This window comes from Clavelina lepadiformis, chromosome 3 (assembly GCF_947623445.1).
Source record: "Clavelina lepadiformis chromosome 3, kaClaLepa1.1, whole genome shotgun sequence".
Classification (NCBI taxonomy): domain Eukaryota; kingdom Metazoa; phylum Chordata; class Ascidiacea; order Aplousobranchia; family Clavelinidae; genus Clavelina; species Clavelina lepadiformis.
Window position 1 is genome coordinate 3822735 of NC_135242.1, and position 17419 is coordinate 3840153.

A 17419-nucleotide genomic window follows, 5' to 3' on the forward strand; every position below is an offset into this window, starting at 1 on the left:
CCAAGAATGAAAACTTCAAGGCAAGTATAGCTACTCATGAAACATATTGCACTACAGTCCTCCAAGAGCATAATTAAAATTGGATGGAGGCTGTTTCAGTTCAAGTCAAGTCAATACAAACACAGCATTCACAAAAACCCATTTTCTTCAAAACTTTTTCTCACGCTCCTTTTGTCCAACTCATTAAGAGGTTGCAAAGGTAACCTCGGTTGACCTCCATACAGACCAAACCAATCCATGGCTGCCTTCAGCCCAGGAACGCCATATTTAGCGGTGACCTTAAACATAAAACAAATGTTACAAGTAATTACACCATGAACATTTAAGCCTGCTGGTATTAGCCATACAGCTGCATTTGGTGCTATGAGTCTGTGTTGCAGTGCTTTTGCTTCCTTCCATCTTCCAGCCAAACACAACTGATGAAGTTCACAAACTTCATTTCCCAAAACATTAGCAAGTGCACACACACCGCCAACTGCACCGACCGCATAACTGGCTAAAAGAAATCCAGCTGAACCTGCCAGCACTTGAAAAGATTCAGATGACTTTGTTTCATGTACAATTAATCCGATTCTGCTGATCTAATAAAACATAGGATTAATACACCAGACCAGTACGCACTCTTAGTGGGTGAGTTTAAGTATATCAAAGGCTGTATCAACATAAAAAAACACTTACATCTCCCCCACTGTCTTTAATGCCAATTATGTTTGGATGACTTGAAAGATCAGCTACTGTGTCAATAGGAATATTTATACCAGTGTTGCCTGGAACGTTGTACAGGATTACAGGCACATTGCATTTATCCGCAACCTATTGAACCATTAAAAATTAACAGTAAACAGAGATAATGAAAAAATATTACAACACCAAAGAAGCTGATGCAATCTGAAAGTGACTTGAAAGACAAACTTACTGCAATATAATGCTCATACAATGCGTTGGACAACATTTGATTCTTGTAAAATGATGGTGTTACAACAAGTACAGCATCTGCACCAGCTTTGGCCATTGCATTTGACATTTCTATTGTAGCAGAAGTTGCTATAATGGTCAAAAATAGCAAGATTAATTTCAAAAAATGAAACATACATAATCAACTCCGTAGCAGAGATGCATATGAACAAAATAACACATTCAATTGTTTTTTAAGGTACTGATACTACTTATAATTTCTGTCTGCCACAATGTATGGTAAAAAAAATTGGGTCTTTTTACATTCTCATATCAGGATTGAGTATTAGGGAATTATTATGTTTTGACTTTTTCTCATTTAACTTGTAACTTTTCCGATTCAGGCCTTAATGTAAGAGTGCACAAGCATAAAGGATCCAAAAATTTAATACAAGTTTAATATACAAACAAATAGTGATAAAATAAATAAAGATAAAAGAGAAAATTAATATAGAAAACATTTAAGAGTCACACACATTCACAGCCTGATCCAGCTATCAACATCTTGTGCTCTGCAATACTTTCTTTCACCTTGTACACCACCTCAACACGCTCAGAATTTGTTAGGTATGGATATTCACCATTAGAGCCCTGAACAATGTAACCTTAAAATAACAAAACAGGTAAGTCAGCATCAAACAACTGTAAGTTTAAAAGCTTTCTCATACTTAGGTATTCACCTGCAAAGTCATGGTTGTTCCAAACATTCAAATTTTCTTTCAGTTTATCATAAGCTACAGAACCACTTGATGAAAATGGTGTAGGAATCGGTGGATATATTCCGCCTAGTTTTGATAATCGACTGGATGAAGATGAGAAATGTCTGCCAGCATATCTCAAGACGCAAAGTCGTAGATTCGTATTTAAAAACATGCTTTTAAAACGCATTCCCATGCGATTATTGCGATATAACCCCACTGTAAAAGATCATAAAGAAGCCTTTCATTCATGCTTGGTTTTTACAAAGACATCTCATAAAAGGGGATTTCCCATCTTAACGATCCTTGCAAAATTCAATAAATGTCTTGATGTCTTGCTGTGGCCATTGCAAGGTTTCAGTCCCTTACCACTGCAAATACTTATCTTTGAGATAAAGTCCTGGAGCAACGTTTTCAAAAATGCAAAACATATTACAGTTGTATATTAAAGATTTCAAAACACAATTTTTAGATGGATGTGCGTACCTTAAATGTTGCCGATGAAACCGTAATGCAGTGAAGCGCAACGGAGAGCGGCAAAACAAAAAACTAGCGTTTTTCTTGACTTCTCTCATATAAGGTACACGACGATACCGCCTTGGCGGTTGGCGTGCAGTAACAAGTAGCGTCAATAGTGGAGGTTTGTCAGACCTTCAGTAGTATGTCTGGCAACTGCGGCAATTGAGCGTGCTTCTTGTGTACGTGCGTGTTTGGTTTCCAATCTTAACTCTTGATTTTCACATTTTGGACTAGTAAATTTCATACACATCTTGTAGATTCTAGGTTTCCTTGCCAGTCGTGTGATGCATCTGGCATGAAAGTTGCAGAAGTATCTATGTTAAACTCCCAAATGGATGCCTTAGACATGGATAATTCTTTGGAAGATCCGCCTTTAAAGGCTGGACCTATGGAGGACAGCTTCTTTCCTTTCATAAGCGACAGCTATAATCATTTCCTTGCATCCAGAGATAGTGACTTGGAAAAATCTTGCAGAACTCAATCTATGCTCATTGCTGGGCATGAGCACAGTGATATGGAAGCAGATTCTAGGCCAGAATCTCAAATGGAACTCACCGAGGTTGTTTGTTTTGGTCCATTTAACTGTTTAATCTAATGCATTTAACTCTATTCCTACTGACTTACTGTATTAAAAAAAATATTCTGTAAAAAATAGTCTTCATGCATAATTTTATAATCGTTTTGTTTAAATGCTTTTATTTCAAAATTTTCTAATAATTTAGATTTTAATTTTAAAAGAGCAATTACAAGTTACATGTTGTGTCTTTAGGCTGATGTTTACACAACGCTTGAGCATAAAGAAAAAGATTTAATTCTTGCTGCTGAATTGGGCAAGTCCTTACTGGAAAAGAATGAGCAATTGGTTCAGGAAAATGATCGATTAAACCAGGAGTACCAAGAGAGGTTGGAGGTAAATGAAACATTTCTCTGTTATAACAACAACTTATGTTATTCTTGTACAAGAGTGAGTGATAGTTGAAGTGCTGTAATTGTCAGACTGTCTTGGCAAAGGCTTAATTAGATGAAATTACACTGTACAATTTATCTTTGGGATTTTATCATATTTTACAAATTGCTTCCATTTTGTACAGTGACTTTATCATCACTGTGTAGTGTGGATAATCATTTTGAAAAGAGACACTACATCATGTTAAAGGATGTTTTCTGTTTTTTTTTCACAAAATTGTGTTTGTATTGTCAACTGTTGCTTTTGGTAGAGTCAGTCATTGAGATTGTTATGATAGTCTTTGTTATATACATTATTGAGGTAATACTGACATTAGCTACTACCTTACTGGTACACTGGTTCTATGTCAATGTTGGTGGTATTTGTTTAATGATTTTGTGATGAATGTATAGAATTGCTTGTCTAATGCATTTATCTATCCATTGAATACTTACAACATAAAATGGAATGTTTGTTGTTCTTGTAAGTCTTGACTTGACTGTTCTTGTAGTTTTTAAATGGAGACACATTTTTTTATTTTAATAAATATATATAATGAAACGTTGAAGTACCGTTGTTTGTATGTGTCATTGTGTCAAATCGAGCCCAAAAATCGTTGAAGCATAAGAAACCTTGCATGCTACGCCGAATGCGCATTCAGTTAAATTTCCTCTTTGATATCGTCGAAAAAAAATGTTTTAACTTTTTGCAGAAAGGATTGTGCCCGGAGGCGTTTAGCCTCAGTAAAATAGCAGATCTAATTTTATATAAGCAAGGAACAGAACTTATGCTTTGTGTAGAGGTCGAAGAAACGCGTTGATCGTGTTTGCGCTCGCCATTGTAAAATTTGTTGACATAGAGCAGATGAACATAGTATCTAGCCTTTCATTTACTTTGGTTTACGTTATCCCCCATTACACGATGCAAATTGTTGTAATCAGAATCCAATTATAGTGTTACATTGACAATTAAGCGAAGATCTTGTGATAAAATACGTTAGTCATTAAGTGGTACTGACGATTTGGATGCAATTAACGACGTCAATTAATCACTTTTCTTACTTAAACAAAGTATAACCGAATCATGACTTTCTCTTTTGGTTTTAAGTTCTTTTGTTTTGAAAATGGTACACAATCGCATGCAAATCTTTTAACGAGCAATTGCCCATCACGCATTAGCTACCATAACCCCTTGATGAAGTTACTTGAGTTACTCCGTTGGTCGGTTAAAATACTTTTATATGTTTTTTACATGACTTGATAATCGAGTTCATTATCGCTACAATTTCAAGACAAGCGTGAAAAGCAACGTCATTATTTTAAGTCTCTCCAATGTCCAATGCTTGCGGTATTTTTCATGTTCACCGTAATGTTGTAAAAATGAACCCACGTGCGAGAGCGACCATGTCACACAACGTGAGGTCACGTTGATTTTTTACGACCAAAATAGTGGCTATACCGCTTCCAAAGGGCGGGTATTAGCGACACGTTCGCGTACACATAAAACGTCCAAACGTTGCAAATTGAACACTCATTGTTAATTACCGACGATTTAATTTTTAAAACATGTAATAACCGGAACAATATTACGTTAATAGGGTTAATTGCTAACCAAAACCTACGTGTATTTATTGTACATCGCAAACCAAACACTTTTCTGTTCGCTATGATTAGCACGGTTGACCAGCAAATACATTATTGTTTCATTACATAAAAACGCTTTTGTGTATTTAAGCGTTTAAGTGCATCGTCGTATCGATTTTGTTCATACGATACAAGTGGCGTGGTGCTCGACACAGATTGTAATACCCCGTTCTACTTACCTAATCGATTGTACCGCTGCATCGCGTATGTTAAAAAAATCAGCAATAGTTAACAATGGGAACTATAACATAACTTAAATTATAAGGGAATGATTGCTAATTGTTCAAGAACCAATTTATTTTTGAATAAGCTTTTTTGTTTTCTGTATTAAGTTACTCGTTTGTTTGTTTGTTTGTGTTTGTTAAGTCACCAAAGCTGGGGAAGCGTACTTAACATCATCAGTTAATATTTGTAAAAAAAACGTTTAAAGTTTGATCATAAACACCCTGCCAGTGGTGTTTGTAAAGAAACGAAACCCATAAAATTTTCATGGTATTGATGACGTCATACCGTGTCTTTGAACTCGTGACAATTTGACGAAAGTTCACACGGTGGAGAATGTTTGAATAATTCATAACTAGGAGCGAATGATCGCGGGGGATTTTAGCTGCTTGTAATATATGGTGGCCAGTTGGTCCTGTTACTACGATCATTAACTTAATGTTTGACTTTATTAATTAATCAATAAACATATTGGCGGTTAAAACAGTCGCGTTACCTTGCAGAAGACAGAATGGTTTGTTGTATCCATTTGATCTCTATGAACCATCGTTATACTGTTCCTTAATTTTATCTATTTTTCGTTATTTCAAATAAACAAAGATAGGTTTTATTTCACAATATTTATATTATGTTATGTCGTATCAACAGATATCGACCTTAGTGCTATAGCGTAAAATCTGTGCAAAAAATACAATGCAGTCCTAGAGATACTGCATCTAGTTTTGAGATATTTATAACAACAGCGATTTTGTGTAAATACGCTTTTGCGATTTTCGATTAGCAGTTCAAAATGTTGTGCTTATTTTGAAAATTTGCAATGGAGACGTTTTATTATCTGCTAAATTCGTATTTTGTAAATTTGGTTCTTGTGCGAACTTTTATTGATTATGTTTATACCGTTGCGTTTAAATCACTTTGCAGAAACATAACTAACAATCAGCAAACATCTATGCTAATGTTTGTGCATTTCAAATAACAGGTGCTGGAACAAGAAAAATACGAACTTCGTCGTCGACTTCAATTTAAAACAAACGAAAGCGAAGCAAGCGCCGTTCAGTTTAACAGCGACATAAAGCGGACGCAGGTTTACTTATTTTTACCCAAGCGCTGTTGCTATATCGCCATATTTGTTTGAGTCCTTCCGACCAAGTTTAAGAAGTTTATCTTTGTTATTAAATTTTACGCATCACTGACTTTCAGGAAGAGCTTCAAGAACAAAAAGCGATGCTGGCGGCTGTGGAGCGTGAAAAGTCACGTGCTTTGGAAGAACTTTCAGACCAAAATCAAAAACTAGTTCACCAGTTACATCGAGTAAGTGAAATATTGGCTATGTTAACAGTTGGTATTGTGTAAAATAATATGGTCAACTTTTTGCTCGGTTTGAACTTAACATTCTATTGCGAAAGATCCGTCTTGAAAGTTGCAGCGGGCTTTTCACATCGTGCAGTTCATACCTAGTGGTTGCACTTTGATATAATTTAGTTTAACCAGTCCCCAGAGCTTTTACGCACGTATCCAGCTGTCTGTGTTTAACTCAAGGTATATGTAAAGAGAAGAGGTATGGTGGGTGACGCAGCTATAGTTGTCAGGCTTTTCCAAATGGTTAATTTTCCAAAGATCCTTTTTCGTTGGCGGCGTCTTCAGGCTTTGTGCAAATGCTAAAGCTACAATTGTAGTCGTTTAAATTGATTCTATTTCGATATTAATGACCAGGTTTTTGTTTGTGGAATTTCTCTGCGTATTGTTAAGACATAACGAGCAGTTTCCAGTAAATTGTATTGGCTGCGTTCAGCGTATTCGTGCATATGGGCAGTCACATATCGTTCTGGAAATGAAAAATGCATTGAATATTAACAAAATATTATTGGTTTAGCAGCCTATTCGGATAACTTCGTTGCTAGCCGCACTTCTCAAGTGTAACATTCTTTCTGCTATAACTTATCTTGAAGTCTTTGAAAACTTCACAGTTAATATCGTTGATGCAAGTATTCTACTGTGCAAATACGCTTACTCTAGTTTTAATACTAATGTAATCTCGCCGAATTCACTGTTGTATTTGCTTAGACTGACGTTTTAATTCCACGCTAGACAAGAACGCACGTTTATAAATCACCGCTAATATTTGTACAGAAGACGTTTCACCAAATTGTAACTTTACTTGCTCGCTTGAGACTTTTCAAAGGCCTTAATCTCCGCTTCGGTAATGTCAAAAGAGTATTGGTCTCGACTAGACCAGACGTTCTCATTACTGTACTGGTTTCTCGATTTCTCTTTTAACGCTTCGATGATTAAAGTAACGCTGTTGCTGGGATAAGTCGTTAGACAGACAGAAGAAACTCGGGCTAAGATAGGTTTGTTAATACAGTGGGCTCGTATAACGCATATTAGCAAGGTTTTTGTAATATTAATACGTCCCATCAAACTCGATGCTGATTTAGAATTTTTGAACACCTTTTGCGCTCTTCTATTCTCTGCCAGAACCTGTACTGTGGCAACTTTGATATGACTTCATTAGTTAAGACGGCAATCGATTGTGTACAGGGAAATCCGATGCATTTGATTGGTTTGTTGATCTTTCAAACCTGACTGTTTTATTTTCAGAATCGATTGCATTGCTTTGCGGCATTTGGTTTAAGAGAAATCACTTGATAAAATTGGTCTGCGCATTAACTTTGGGAGTGACTATTTCAGCGCAAGTAGCTCACACAGCCCGTTGTTAAATATAGGCGGTTTCAACTGTTTCGGCTTTAATTAAAGTTAGATTTAGATTAGAAGGAAGATTTTGATCAGGTTTAAGTTACTATGTTACAAAATGTAAGTTAAGTTTCAAAAAACTGTAAATAAAACCTCAGAAATGCGATTTCTTTCTGGTCAAATAGTGACAGCCATTAATCTAATACGTGAATAGTACGCTCTTGTCTGACGCAGTGAAACGGAAGTTGAGTGTTTTTCGATGTAATTATGTCATGTTATGATTTTATTATTCAATAGCCGTGTCTGCTGGTAGATAGGCCACAGAAAGATCGTCTTTCTTAGAATTACCATGTAAGCAAACTCCATTCATTGAAACTAAAGTACTTGAATGAACCCACGTGTTCGTTGTTACAATTTGATCCATTGTAGAATGTAGATAACAACTATCATTCTTTCTTTGTTGCTTGATAAGCGTGACTTTCTTCTGGTAAAGTGTTTGCTAGCTTGTAGAGGGTTGAGAAAAACTGTAGTAGTGCGAGGGTTGTAAGTAGCAGAGTCCGTTTGTAATCCACTAACCAATAAGGCTTTTCATGTTTTCATTTCAGCTACTGTTTGTGGCTTTGAATGTTTAGAAATGGAGAAAATGTTTGATTCGGAAATTTTATTGAATATTTTTCTGTGACTGTAGTCATCTGCTGCTGAGGAACAACTTTCTGCACAAGTCCAGCAACTTCGAAAAGAATTTATTGATCGGAATTCTTCAACCAGCGTCAAAATATTACAGCTTGAATCCCTGAAAGAACAGGTAGGTCAACGGCCAGGGAAACAATAAGTGACCTTTGCTCTTGGTGTTATCTTATTAAAGATCAATCAAGTTGGGTTCAGTATTTACAGTATATATACCACATATACTGGTATGCATACCTTCACCATATGTAAACAATGGCTGATAAATTCAACCTGACAACTGTTTGATCTGGGAAATAAGTTTAACGCTTCTCTGCATTGTTTGCGGTGACATCAAAATCCTGTCCTATGGTTTGCAGTGTTCAAACATCTTGTATTGTTTGCTAGTGCGAGTGGATGTGCCTAGAGTTAAATTTTAATAAAAATTTTTTGTTTACTCTGCATGCAACCGAAGTATGAGGCGCAGGTGAGATTGAACACATTAGCAATCCTAACACTAATCGTTAGCAAACATCAGCTCATATTATATATAAGTTGTGATAGCTAGTTTCTACTCGAGTGCTACTGTAGCCAGCTGTCAGAATGTTGTAGTTGAAATCGTCGCACCCATGGGTTGCTTTTTAAGTTGCATGTTTCGTGAAAGTTGCCAATGTGAGGTACGATCAGTATGAAGATATTCGATTGTTTGTGGTAGATGTGTAAAAGTAGTTTGGGTATTTACTGTAAGTAGTTACTGAAGTGAAAGTGCCATAATACCCTTCTGAAAAATTTTACTAATCTATACATTGTATGTTCAATATGCCATAAACAACTCGAATGTTGTAAGCTAGAAATGATCATGTTGGTGATATCTTTATCAGGAGAGTCTTTACCTTTATCTGGCAATTAACTTGCATGTTAATTTACAAAATAGAAATATGTGCACTTGTAACATCTTGAAGCTATTCTGGTTGTTGCTGTACTGAAAACAGTTGTCTACTGTGTAGTTTTCTCAATGAACATTTGAATTTTTTGTCCTCAGATTGAGCAGGGTTCAGAAACAAGAGCAAAACTGGAGAACAACTTTGACGTGATGAAGGAGGAAACTTTGCACCTCCGTGAAGCACTTGCTGCTGCAAATGAGCGAACTCATAACTTGGAACGGCACCTGCATGACAAAGAACGTGAGGTTTGTCAGATTGTTATATCTTAGTGTTTGTCAGATTGTTACATGTAAGTGTTTGTCTTAATTTCACCAAACAATCAATAGTTTCACGAGCAGTCAGTAATTTCAACTCTGAAAAAAATCAAAATTATTGCAATAAGACCATCGCTAGATAGCGTAAGACCAAGATCACATTTAGTTAATAATGGAAAAGATACGAGAATCTATTGCTTTGATAAAATTACTCAGGCCATTGTGAACCTAGTCTGGTGGACAATATTATTCTGTTCTTGTTTTAAAAACACATTTTTTGTACGTATCTATATATCATTTAATTGATGGACTTAATAAGCAGCCCCTACAACCTAACTAGCTGTTGGAATTTAGGTCCAAAGTTGCAATTTAGTTTCCATGTTTGTGATTTAGTACTAACTTGGATTTTTACTTGTAGATGAAAAGGGTAATGGTTGAATTGAATGATGCACATGTCCTCAACACTCAACTACAAGTAAGAGTGGATGAAATGCGCGAAGAATTGTCTCTCCAGATGTCATTTGCATCAACAGGTAAGTTTAAACTTTGAAGATGTATATTAGGGTGTTGTGAAGAAAAAATTTTTGAAAATCAAAAAAGGGTGACCATCTGCCTTTGGTCATAAAACTATGCCCCAAATAGGTTTTGAGTAGTTGACTGCAAAATTGGAGTAACAACCTCACCCCAAAAGTCAACAGGTGGTCAAATTTGTCAGAAATGTCATAGCCTGAAAACTGCTGGCATTAGAAACCTGATTTTAATCTTAGAAATTGCAGAATGTATACTTTTATATCTTCTCTAATTCCATACTTTCCCCTATTCCTAACAGAAACAAACATATAAAAGAAAAATCGATTGTAATGCAAAATTTGGTGAAAATTCATTCAACCTAAAAAAAAGGTTTCACACATTGCAAAAGAATTGTCACAAAATACAGGCTATATACATACACATGGTGAAACATATGCTAAAAACTCATATTATTGGTTACCAATTGACAAACAACTCTCAAACTGATTAATGGTATCGAATTTTTTCATTAACTTTCTTGACCTAATCTTTTGTCGAATTTTACCATCTCTTCTTTCAAAACATGAAACGGATCCAGAAGCTTCTGTTACTATCTTGATGTGCCTTTCCACAGCTTGGTTGTGACAAGGATACAACATAACTAATCTTTGTGTTTTAATTGCATTTATGTCATCATCGAAAATGCTGCCAATATAGCTGGAGGTTGGTTGCAATCCTGCAAATTTACCAATTTGTAGTAAGCATCTGCCTTCCCATTGATGGTTGGAAGTATAAATTTTCGTACAGCTGTAAAAGAAGACGTTGAAGCCTCTGTTCCATTACAATTGGCTCTACGCAAACTCAGAACTTTTGTGACAGCCAAATCACGAATCATTTCGTCATCAGTCATTTTTGCTGTCCCATCTGAACCAATGATGCTTAGTTTTGATTCCAGTTCAATGTCTTTAATTGCTTCATAAATTGCATTTGCAACTTATTGATCAGTCCCTGCTTCAGGACTCACATGAGACGAATAAAATTTTCCTTGTTTTCCATCAATCATGTAGTGCTCTTCTAGATAGGTTTGTATGTGCAAAGCTACACTCACAACTGTCATCATGATTCATGCCTTTACGTCCATCCGCATAGACAGCATCAGCAAAGTTAAAAAGATGTTCCTCTTCTTTTCTGATTCTTTTTCTGCACCTTTCTCTTTCTCTTCGAAGTTTGCTTCTGTCAATAACAAAATTTGCATCAGATTCTGAAATCAATCCAAAATCTTTTAATGTAGCTGTGCACAAGGCTGCTCCAGCTCTATCAGAAATTTGATACTGCTCACATGTCAGAGGCAAGGTTGTTTAAACGCTGCCAGTTTCGTTGTAATTCTTCAGCAGTTTTCATTCTTTTTGCCGGTGGATCGAATGAATGATGAATTTTCTATGACAGATGAGCTTTGACTTGAAGGACTTTGATTGTCACAATGTTTTGGTGCTGCATCATCAAGCTGTTCAACATGGCTGGTATGTTTTTGGGAAACTCGTCTCTGAAAGTTAATGTCACTAGTAAATGGACTTTACAAAATCTTGATCATAATGAAACCCCAAGTCTGACACGTTCATTCTTAGTTTCTTTTATTTTTTTTGGTTCCTTCTTTGTGGTTTATCTTTGAAAAAATATGTCAAACAGCTTGTCAATATCAGACATGAAATCACGGACATGAGTTTCAAATGCTTTTCCACAGTTGAATTTTTGTGCAAGGGAAACAATATTTTCTGTCACAGAGACCTTACTGACTGTATAAAAATTACACCACAACCATTGCTCTTTTAAAGTTTTAACTCTTTTGCTACCAGTTCAGTACCTTTCTGGTGTCAGCGGTTTTTGAGTTACCGCATTTCTTACAAATTTGACCCCGTATTGACCTTTGTGTTGAGTCTGTCACCACAGTTTTGCAGTTAACCACCCAAAATCCATTTTGGGCGTAGTTTTTTGACCAAAGTGAGGTGTTCAGTCACCCTTTTATTTAGTTTTCAAAAATGTTTATTTTTCACTCCATTCTAATATATATACTACAGTATATGAAATTAATAAAAGTGAAATTTGGTACAAACTGTTGTTCTTGCGGATTTGGTCATGCCTTGTTCACATTTTACTTGTTGATTTTGTAGGAAATTCATCTCTTCTAGCTGAGCTTGAGCAATCTGGTGTGGATTGTAATGGAATTTTAGATATTTCCCCAACTTCTGAGTTGGATCACAATACCAAAGTAGAAGAGGTACTTCGTGTTACAAGCGTACTGAGTAATTTGATGTGTAGATGGATTGCTCTTGTACATGCAGCCATTATGTAGTGCTGATTAACTTAGTTTTGTAGTGTATTTGAACAGTGGTGGGTGTGTAGACTTGGTGGAGTTGTAAACTGTGGTAAAGTAATGTTTTAGACGTTCTGTCAATGTTGTGCATCACATTGCTGACAAAGATGTTGATTTTAGCAATGTGGCTTAGTTTCTTGTATGCAATATTAAGGCAATACAATGGAGTTTTAAAGCAATAAGAGACAATTATATGCTGAAACCTTGTTTTTGTCCTTATGTCATGTTGAATTGTAGAAGTTGGTCAAATTAATTACCCAGTGCTTTCAATTTTTTCCATTCAAGTCCACCACCCACCAATAGTAAATCTGTCTAGTGACACAATGTAGCATGTCGCTTATATAGTTCCCTTTCTGCTAGACCTTCCAATTCCCATCCGAAATTGACATGGAAAACAAAAAAACAGTTATTTCGGATGACCCAATCGTTCATTACTATCAGGCTCTGCAAATTGGTATCAGCAATTGCCATCATCAACTCTTTGAGGTTAAAAAACTTGACAAAATTCATGCCGAATATACAACATTCCTTGCATACTGGAATGACAATTGGAGTAGTGTTGTAGTTGCAATTTTTTTAATTTCTCATGTCATGTTTAAATATATCCTTTACTTTCGTAGTGCAGCAGTAGGCTATCCACTTGTTACTGCATGATACTATGTGCATGGTTGGTATAAGATCTATCTAACGGTTTATAATGAGTGCATACGAGTCTAAAAACTGTATAAAGTTTGCGTATAAAGGCCAAATTTTAGCATATTTCTTACATTTTAGATTTCAAAGTCAATCATTTATTCGTTTAGCTTAAACAAGAAATGTGGGAAGTATACCAGAGAATACAATCAACGTGCACGGTCCTACGAGCTTTCTCGAAAAAGCAAGAAACAGCCACACGGGCGGAAGACAATACCACAGAAGAAGATGAGATTGTTCCTCATTCTCCATCCGCAATTAACCTATCCTCCGCACTGGAAGATCTCTCATCATTAGTGCATGATGTGTTGAAATCTAAAGTAATCCATTTACATTTAGTTCGGTCCATGTTTCTGTTAGAGATAGCGATATTGGTCTGCGAAAGCTGCTTTGCAACTTTCAGTTCCCTAATTTTTACCTTTGCTAAAATAATAGCGTCAGTTTTAAGATCATGTATATGTGTAATGTATTTAGGTGTGTTAAATTCCGCAATCAATAGACAACACATTATCTTGATTTGTTCAAGCAGGAAAGACCTGGAAATGCAGGAGATATAATACGGGAATTAAAAGAAAAACAAACAAGTCTTATTGTTGAAAGAGACGAAGCCGTAGCTGCTAAAAACCATTTGGAGGTAAGACTTCATGTGTTCAGGCACCTGTTAGCTGGTTTTGTCATTTGGAAGTTTAAGTTAAGATTACTGCAGTGAGTCATTTTGACACACAGGCCAAATCTATGATTTTTAAACTTCAATAACATGACATTTTCTATTTAAGGTCAACTTGGCTAGTGCTAAAGTTGATTTGATGTCGGTAAACAGTCAACTAATTGAAGCAATCCAGCAGAAGTTGCAACAGCAAAAAGAACTAGAAGCTTGGCAGGTTAGCATCCAGTCGCGAGAGTCTCCCTGTTCCAAAACTGATCAATGATATCATAAATAAATTTTGAATTTTAGCAAATCATTGCCGGATGTTGTTTATACCTATGTAGTTGGTCATGCAGAGCTAGCTTTAAAGTTTTTTACTAATCTTAGTGTCCTGTTTGCAACAAGTCACATTTGTAAAACGGCTCAATAACACCTGGTACACACAACCATCATAATTAATGTTTTGTCTTGTAATAATCTTGTTTGTTCGTAATTAATTTTCCTCAATCTACTTTCCTTACATGGCAGGACGATATGGAACAAATGATACAGAAAGCCCTTAACGAAAGAAATGAACAGACCAAAGCCAAATCTCTCCATCGAATAAAAAACGCTACACAGCAAGCACCTCAGCAGAAATCAACTTGGTCTTTATTTTCAAGAAGAACTCGAAATCCATCAGGTGCGTTTGATATAGTTGCCTGAAAGTTACCGAAAGAAGTAACGATATCGAAATAATTCACAACAATGTATTATTTGAAGCTGGTTGCTGGTTGTAATCAGTTTAAAAGCCAAAGAAACTGAGATTTTACATGAACTTCACGTTAAGTGAAGTAGAATTTAGAGAAGTGTTTGTTTCGAAAACCAGCTGCTGTTTGAAATTACTAGTGCCTCCAAAGAGTCCACAAGATTGAGATTAACCCTTTTATGAAGTTCCTATTTATGCTAATCGTTCAATAATCTTATTTAAATAGAGTCGTCGGTTTCAAGTGGCAACGACACTTCCGTTCCTGTGTCACCTCAGTTAGGTTCATCGACGCCACTTGCTGCAAATGGTGACGTCGCTCAAACAAAACCCAGCAGGTTTTCTGCCTGGCTGAGAAGGAAGCAGGCACCGGATCAGGACACTCATTCTTCTGATTCCACTGCTCCCAGTTGAAGAGCATCAGAGGTCCCTTCCCTGGAGGAATCTCTGATCTAGTGCCGAGTCATCGCCACTGGCGTTCAATCGATGACTGTCTGTATTTTCATGCAGTGCCGCATAGTCACAGATTTGTTTTAGGCAAATAAGGGGGTGAAGTTTAGATTTTCTTAGATTAATACGGTGGCCGTAACCTCGCAACTAAAACACCATCAGCGACCACTACCAGAAGAAAAAACAAGAAAGAAAGCTCAAATCGTGTTTTACGCAGATGTGTTTGCTTTCTGTCATCGTTGCACTCAGTATTATTTGCCCTTCTTCTAACGTGCTAGTTCCTGCACGTCTGTTACAATTGATTGGTCCTGTATGCAATAATTTCTTTGCCACCTCTTTCTAAGCCTGCTTTTATTCATCTAGTTCTTCTACTTTACCTATTTATTTATTCCTGTTGATACATTTGTTTTTGATATAGAATGCCTATTGAATCAAATAAAACAATAAAATGACTTCTAATGAGAAACATTATGAACCTTTGTTTCGAACGAAACTTGCTGAAACAATCTTTTTTGCTTCGTACCGAATTTCCTTACGTAATTTTTTTGAATATCATACAGACAGTTACCAAGGCCGTAGCCAGGGTAAAATTTTTACATAGACAATAATGTCAAGAACGTCCTCAATTAAGCATATTGTTAAATGTAGTTTAGCGCAATTGAGTTTTCTGCCAGAAAAACCCAAAACATTCACAGAAGCAAGTATGGTTTGCCATATGAGTCAGAATTCGCTTCGGCCGGTAGGTTCATAATCGCTATTTACAAACGCGTAGGTTTGATTTTCTGCCTGGCCGAAAGGGTCATAATAACGCGCTGGTAAATTACATATGCGTTCACAAATTGCATGCACGCTGAATTCTCGTGCAAGAAAAATTAGCTGTGTTGACCAAACAAGTCACTATTGGTTCACCTATACACGCTTATAAATTGCAGTCGTGCTGACAATTTGTGTACGCGTATTTTCGTCTACTCGTACACAAGTTACCAACGCGGTCACGTTGTTACAGACCTTTCGGCCAAGCAAAATATCATGCTTACGCGTTCGTAAATTGTGAACAAAAACGCTGAATAGAGCGAATTCTTACACATATGGCTAACCATAGGCAAGTGCCTCAATGTAGCTACGGCCTAGGTGTCGAGAAATGTTGGGGGGCCTGCATCAAGCTTCATTCGTCTTCGTCATCCAAGCTCTCCTCGGTACCGCTCCTTCCATCCTTTTCCACTTTCCCCTTCCTCTTCATGTCGATCGCCATGCGGAAGATGGTCGCTGCCCACATAATGTTTAGGATTTGAAGTACCAAGAGTAGCGCGTTGAAGACATAATAGCCTGGGTAGGGTTTGGCCAACCACATGCTTTTTACATAGGCCGTGTGAATTACAACGACCGGGAATGCAACGACCCGAGAGAGAAAGAAAACCACGGCAAATAGAACGAACATCAGATCCGCTGACTTTTGGAACTTGACATAGTGCAGAGACTTACCAGCCTCCAGAAATACATCCGAAATGTCGCAAAGGGCCAATACCAGTGTTCCGATGCGCACCAGGTTTGTCACGTAGGAAAATATTATTAGCCCTAAAGTCGCCAAGTGATGAACTATCTGTTCAACAAAGTCTTTTCTTCTCACATCGCGTAAAAGGGTGAACACCAGTGAAATGTAAAACCCACCTTCCAATATGTAGTAGTAAAATACGGAAGGCCACAGACTCTGAAACGGGTAGTTGGAGAAGCAGTGAAGGTTATCCCAGAGCCAGGGCGACTGCAAAAGGATCCCAACACCAAAGCTGAAGGCAATCAAGTAAAAGATGCACCGCCAAGTAGATTCTGTGAGCTTGTTCAAAATCGAAGGCTTGTTGGCGTTCCGACGTTTGCGAAACCACCTTTGTACACTACGCGTGCTCCAATGCAGCTTAAAGGCAAGGGTGGAAACTTTCTCATCCGACGGCTGCTTGTTTAGGTTGTACTGGTGTTCAAGTGTCAGATTTTCTTCAGGCCTTTTATGTAAATGCGCTCGCTTAAAGTTCATGGGTGCTACTTTGAAGATGGCGCGCTCGTATAACAGACGAGCAAAGGTGAGACATATAGCCACAGTGATCATGTTTCCTAGATCGTTGGTCTTTGGATAATAGACTCCTGGCTTATTTTGGAAATCTTTAAAAGACATTCCTTTAGGAAGCCAGAATTCATCATTCCAGAACCAGCCCCAAAAATCTTTCCAATAGAGCTCGATGTGTTGCATTTTTGATCTTGCCGTTAAACTGTCAGTCGCTGCCTTCAAATTACAGAACAGTGATGATCAATTTCTTTTCGTTTATACTTATGCTTAGAAACACATCACTTAATTATTCTTTTCATTGTAACCTAATTATAATAGCCTAATATTGCAAGCTAAAGAATTAACATTAAGAGCTGGAGGAACAGCATGTGAAAAACGCTGTAGCTACTGTAGTTTAGACACTTGAAT

The 17419-nt window shown here is 36.9% G+C and overlaps 2 protein-coding genes and 1 pseudogene across 5 annotated transcripts; 1 reads left to right on the forward strand and 2 right to left on the reverse strand.

The window, feature by feature from the left end:
* Positions 1-25: 25 nt before the first annotated feature.
* Positions 26-1864, reverse strand: LOC143450056 (4-hydroxy-2-oxoglutarate aldolase, mitochondrial-like). Its single transcript, XM_076950462.1, has 6 exons — positions 1635-1864; positions 1431-1559; positions 917-1044; positions 679-813; positions 348-581; positions 26-278 (listed from the first exon to the last, which is right to left on the reverse strand). The coding sequence occupies exons 1-6, from the start codon at positions 1846-1848 to the stop codon at positions 129-131; spliced, it is 990 nt and encodes a 329-aa protein (XP_076806577.1). The 5' UTR covers positions 1849-1864; the 3' UTR covers positions 26-128.
* Positions 1865-2305: 441 nt separating this feature from the next.
* Positions 2306-15414, forward strand: LOC143450048 (BICD family-like cargo adapter 1). Of its 4 annotated transcripts, none has more exons than XM_076950447.1 (14): positions 2308-2733; positions 2941-3081; positions 5962-6066; positions 6183-6293; positions 8365-8481; positions 9385-9531; positions 9959-10073; positions 12219-12325; positions 12782-12907; positions 13225-13434; positions 13641-13748; positions 13891-13995; positions 14289-14442; positions 14735-15414. In XM_076950447.1, the coding sequence occupies exons 1-14, from the start codon at positions 2467-2469 to the stop codon at positions 14917-14919; spliced, it is 1998 nt and encodes a 665-aa protein (XP_076806562.1). In that variant the 5' UTR covers positions 2308-2466; the 3' UTR covers positions 14920-15414. The 4 variants fall into 4 exon arrangements, with proteins under 4 accessions (XP_076806565.1, XP_076806562.1, XP_076806564.1 ...); XM_076950449.1 differs by having other exon boundaries at positions 2311-2730; XM_076950448.1 differs by having other exon boundaries at positions 2315-2733; positions 13644-13748.
* Positions 15415-16120: 706 nt separating this feature from the next.
* LOC143448717 (ceramide synthase 6 pseudogene) lies at positions 16121-17194 on the reverse strand (annotated as a pseudogene).
* Between the last annotated feature and the right edge of the window lie 225 nt (positions 17195-17419).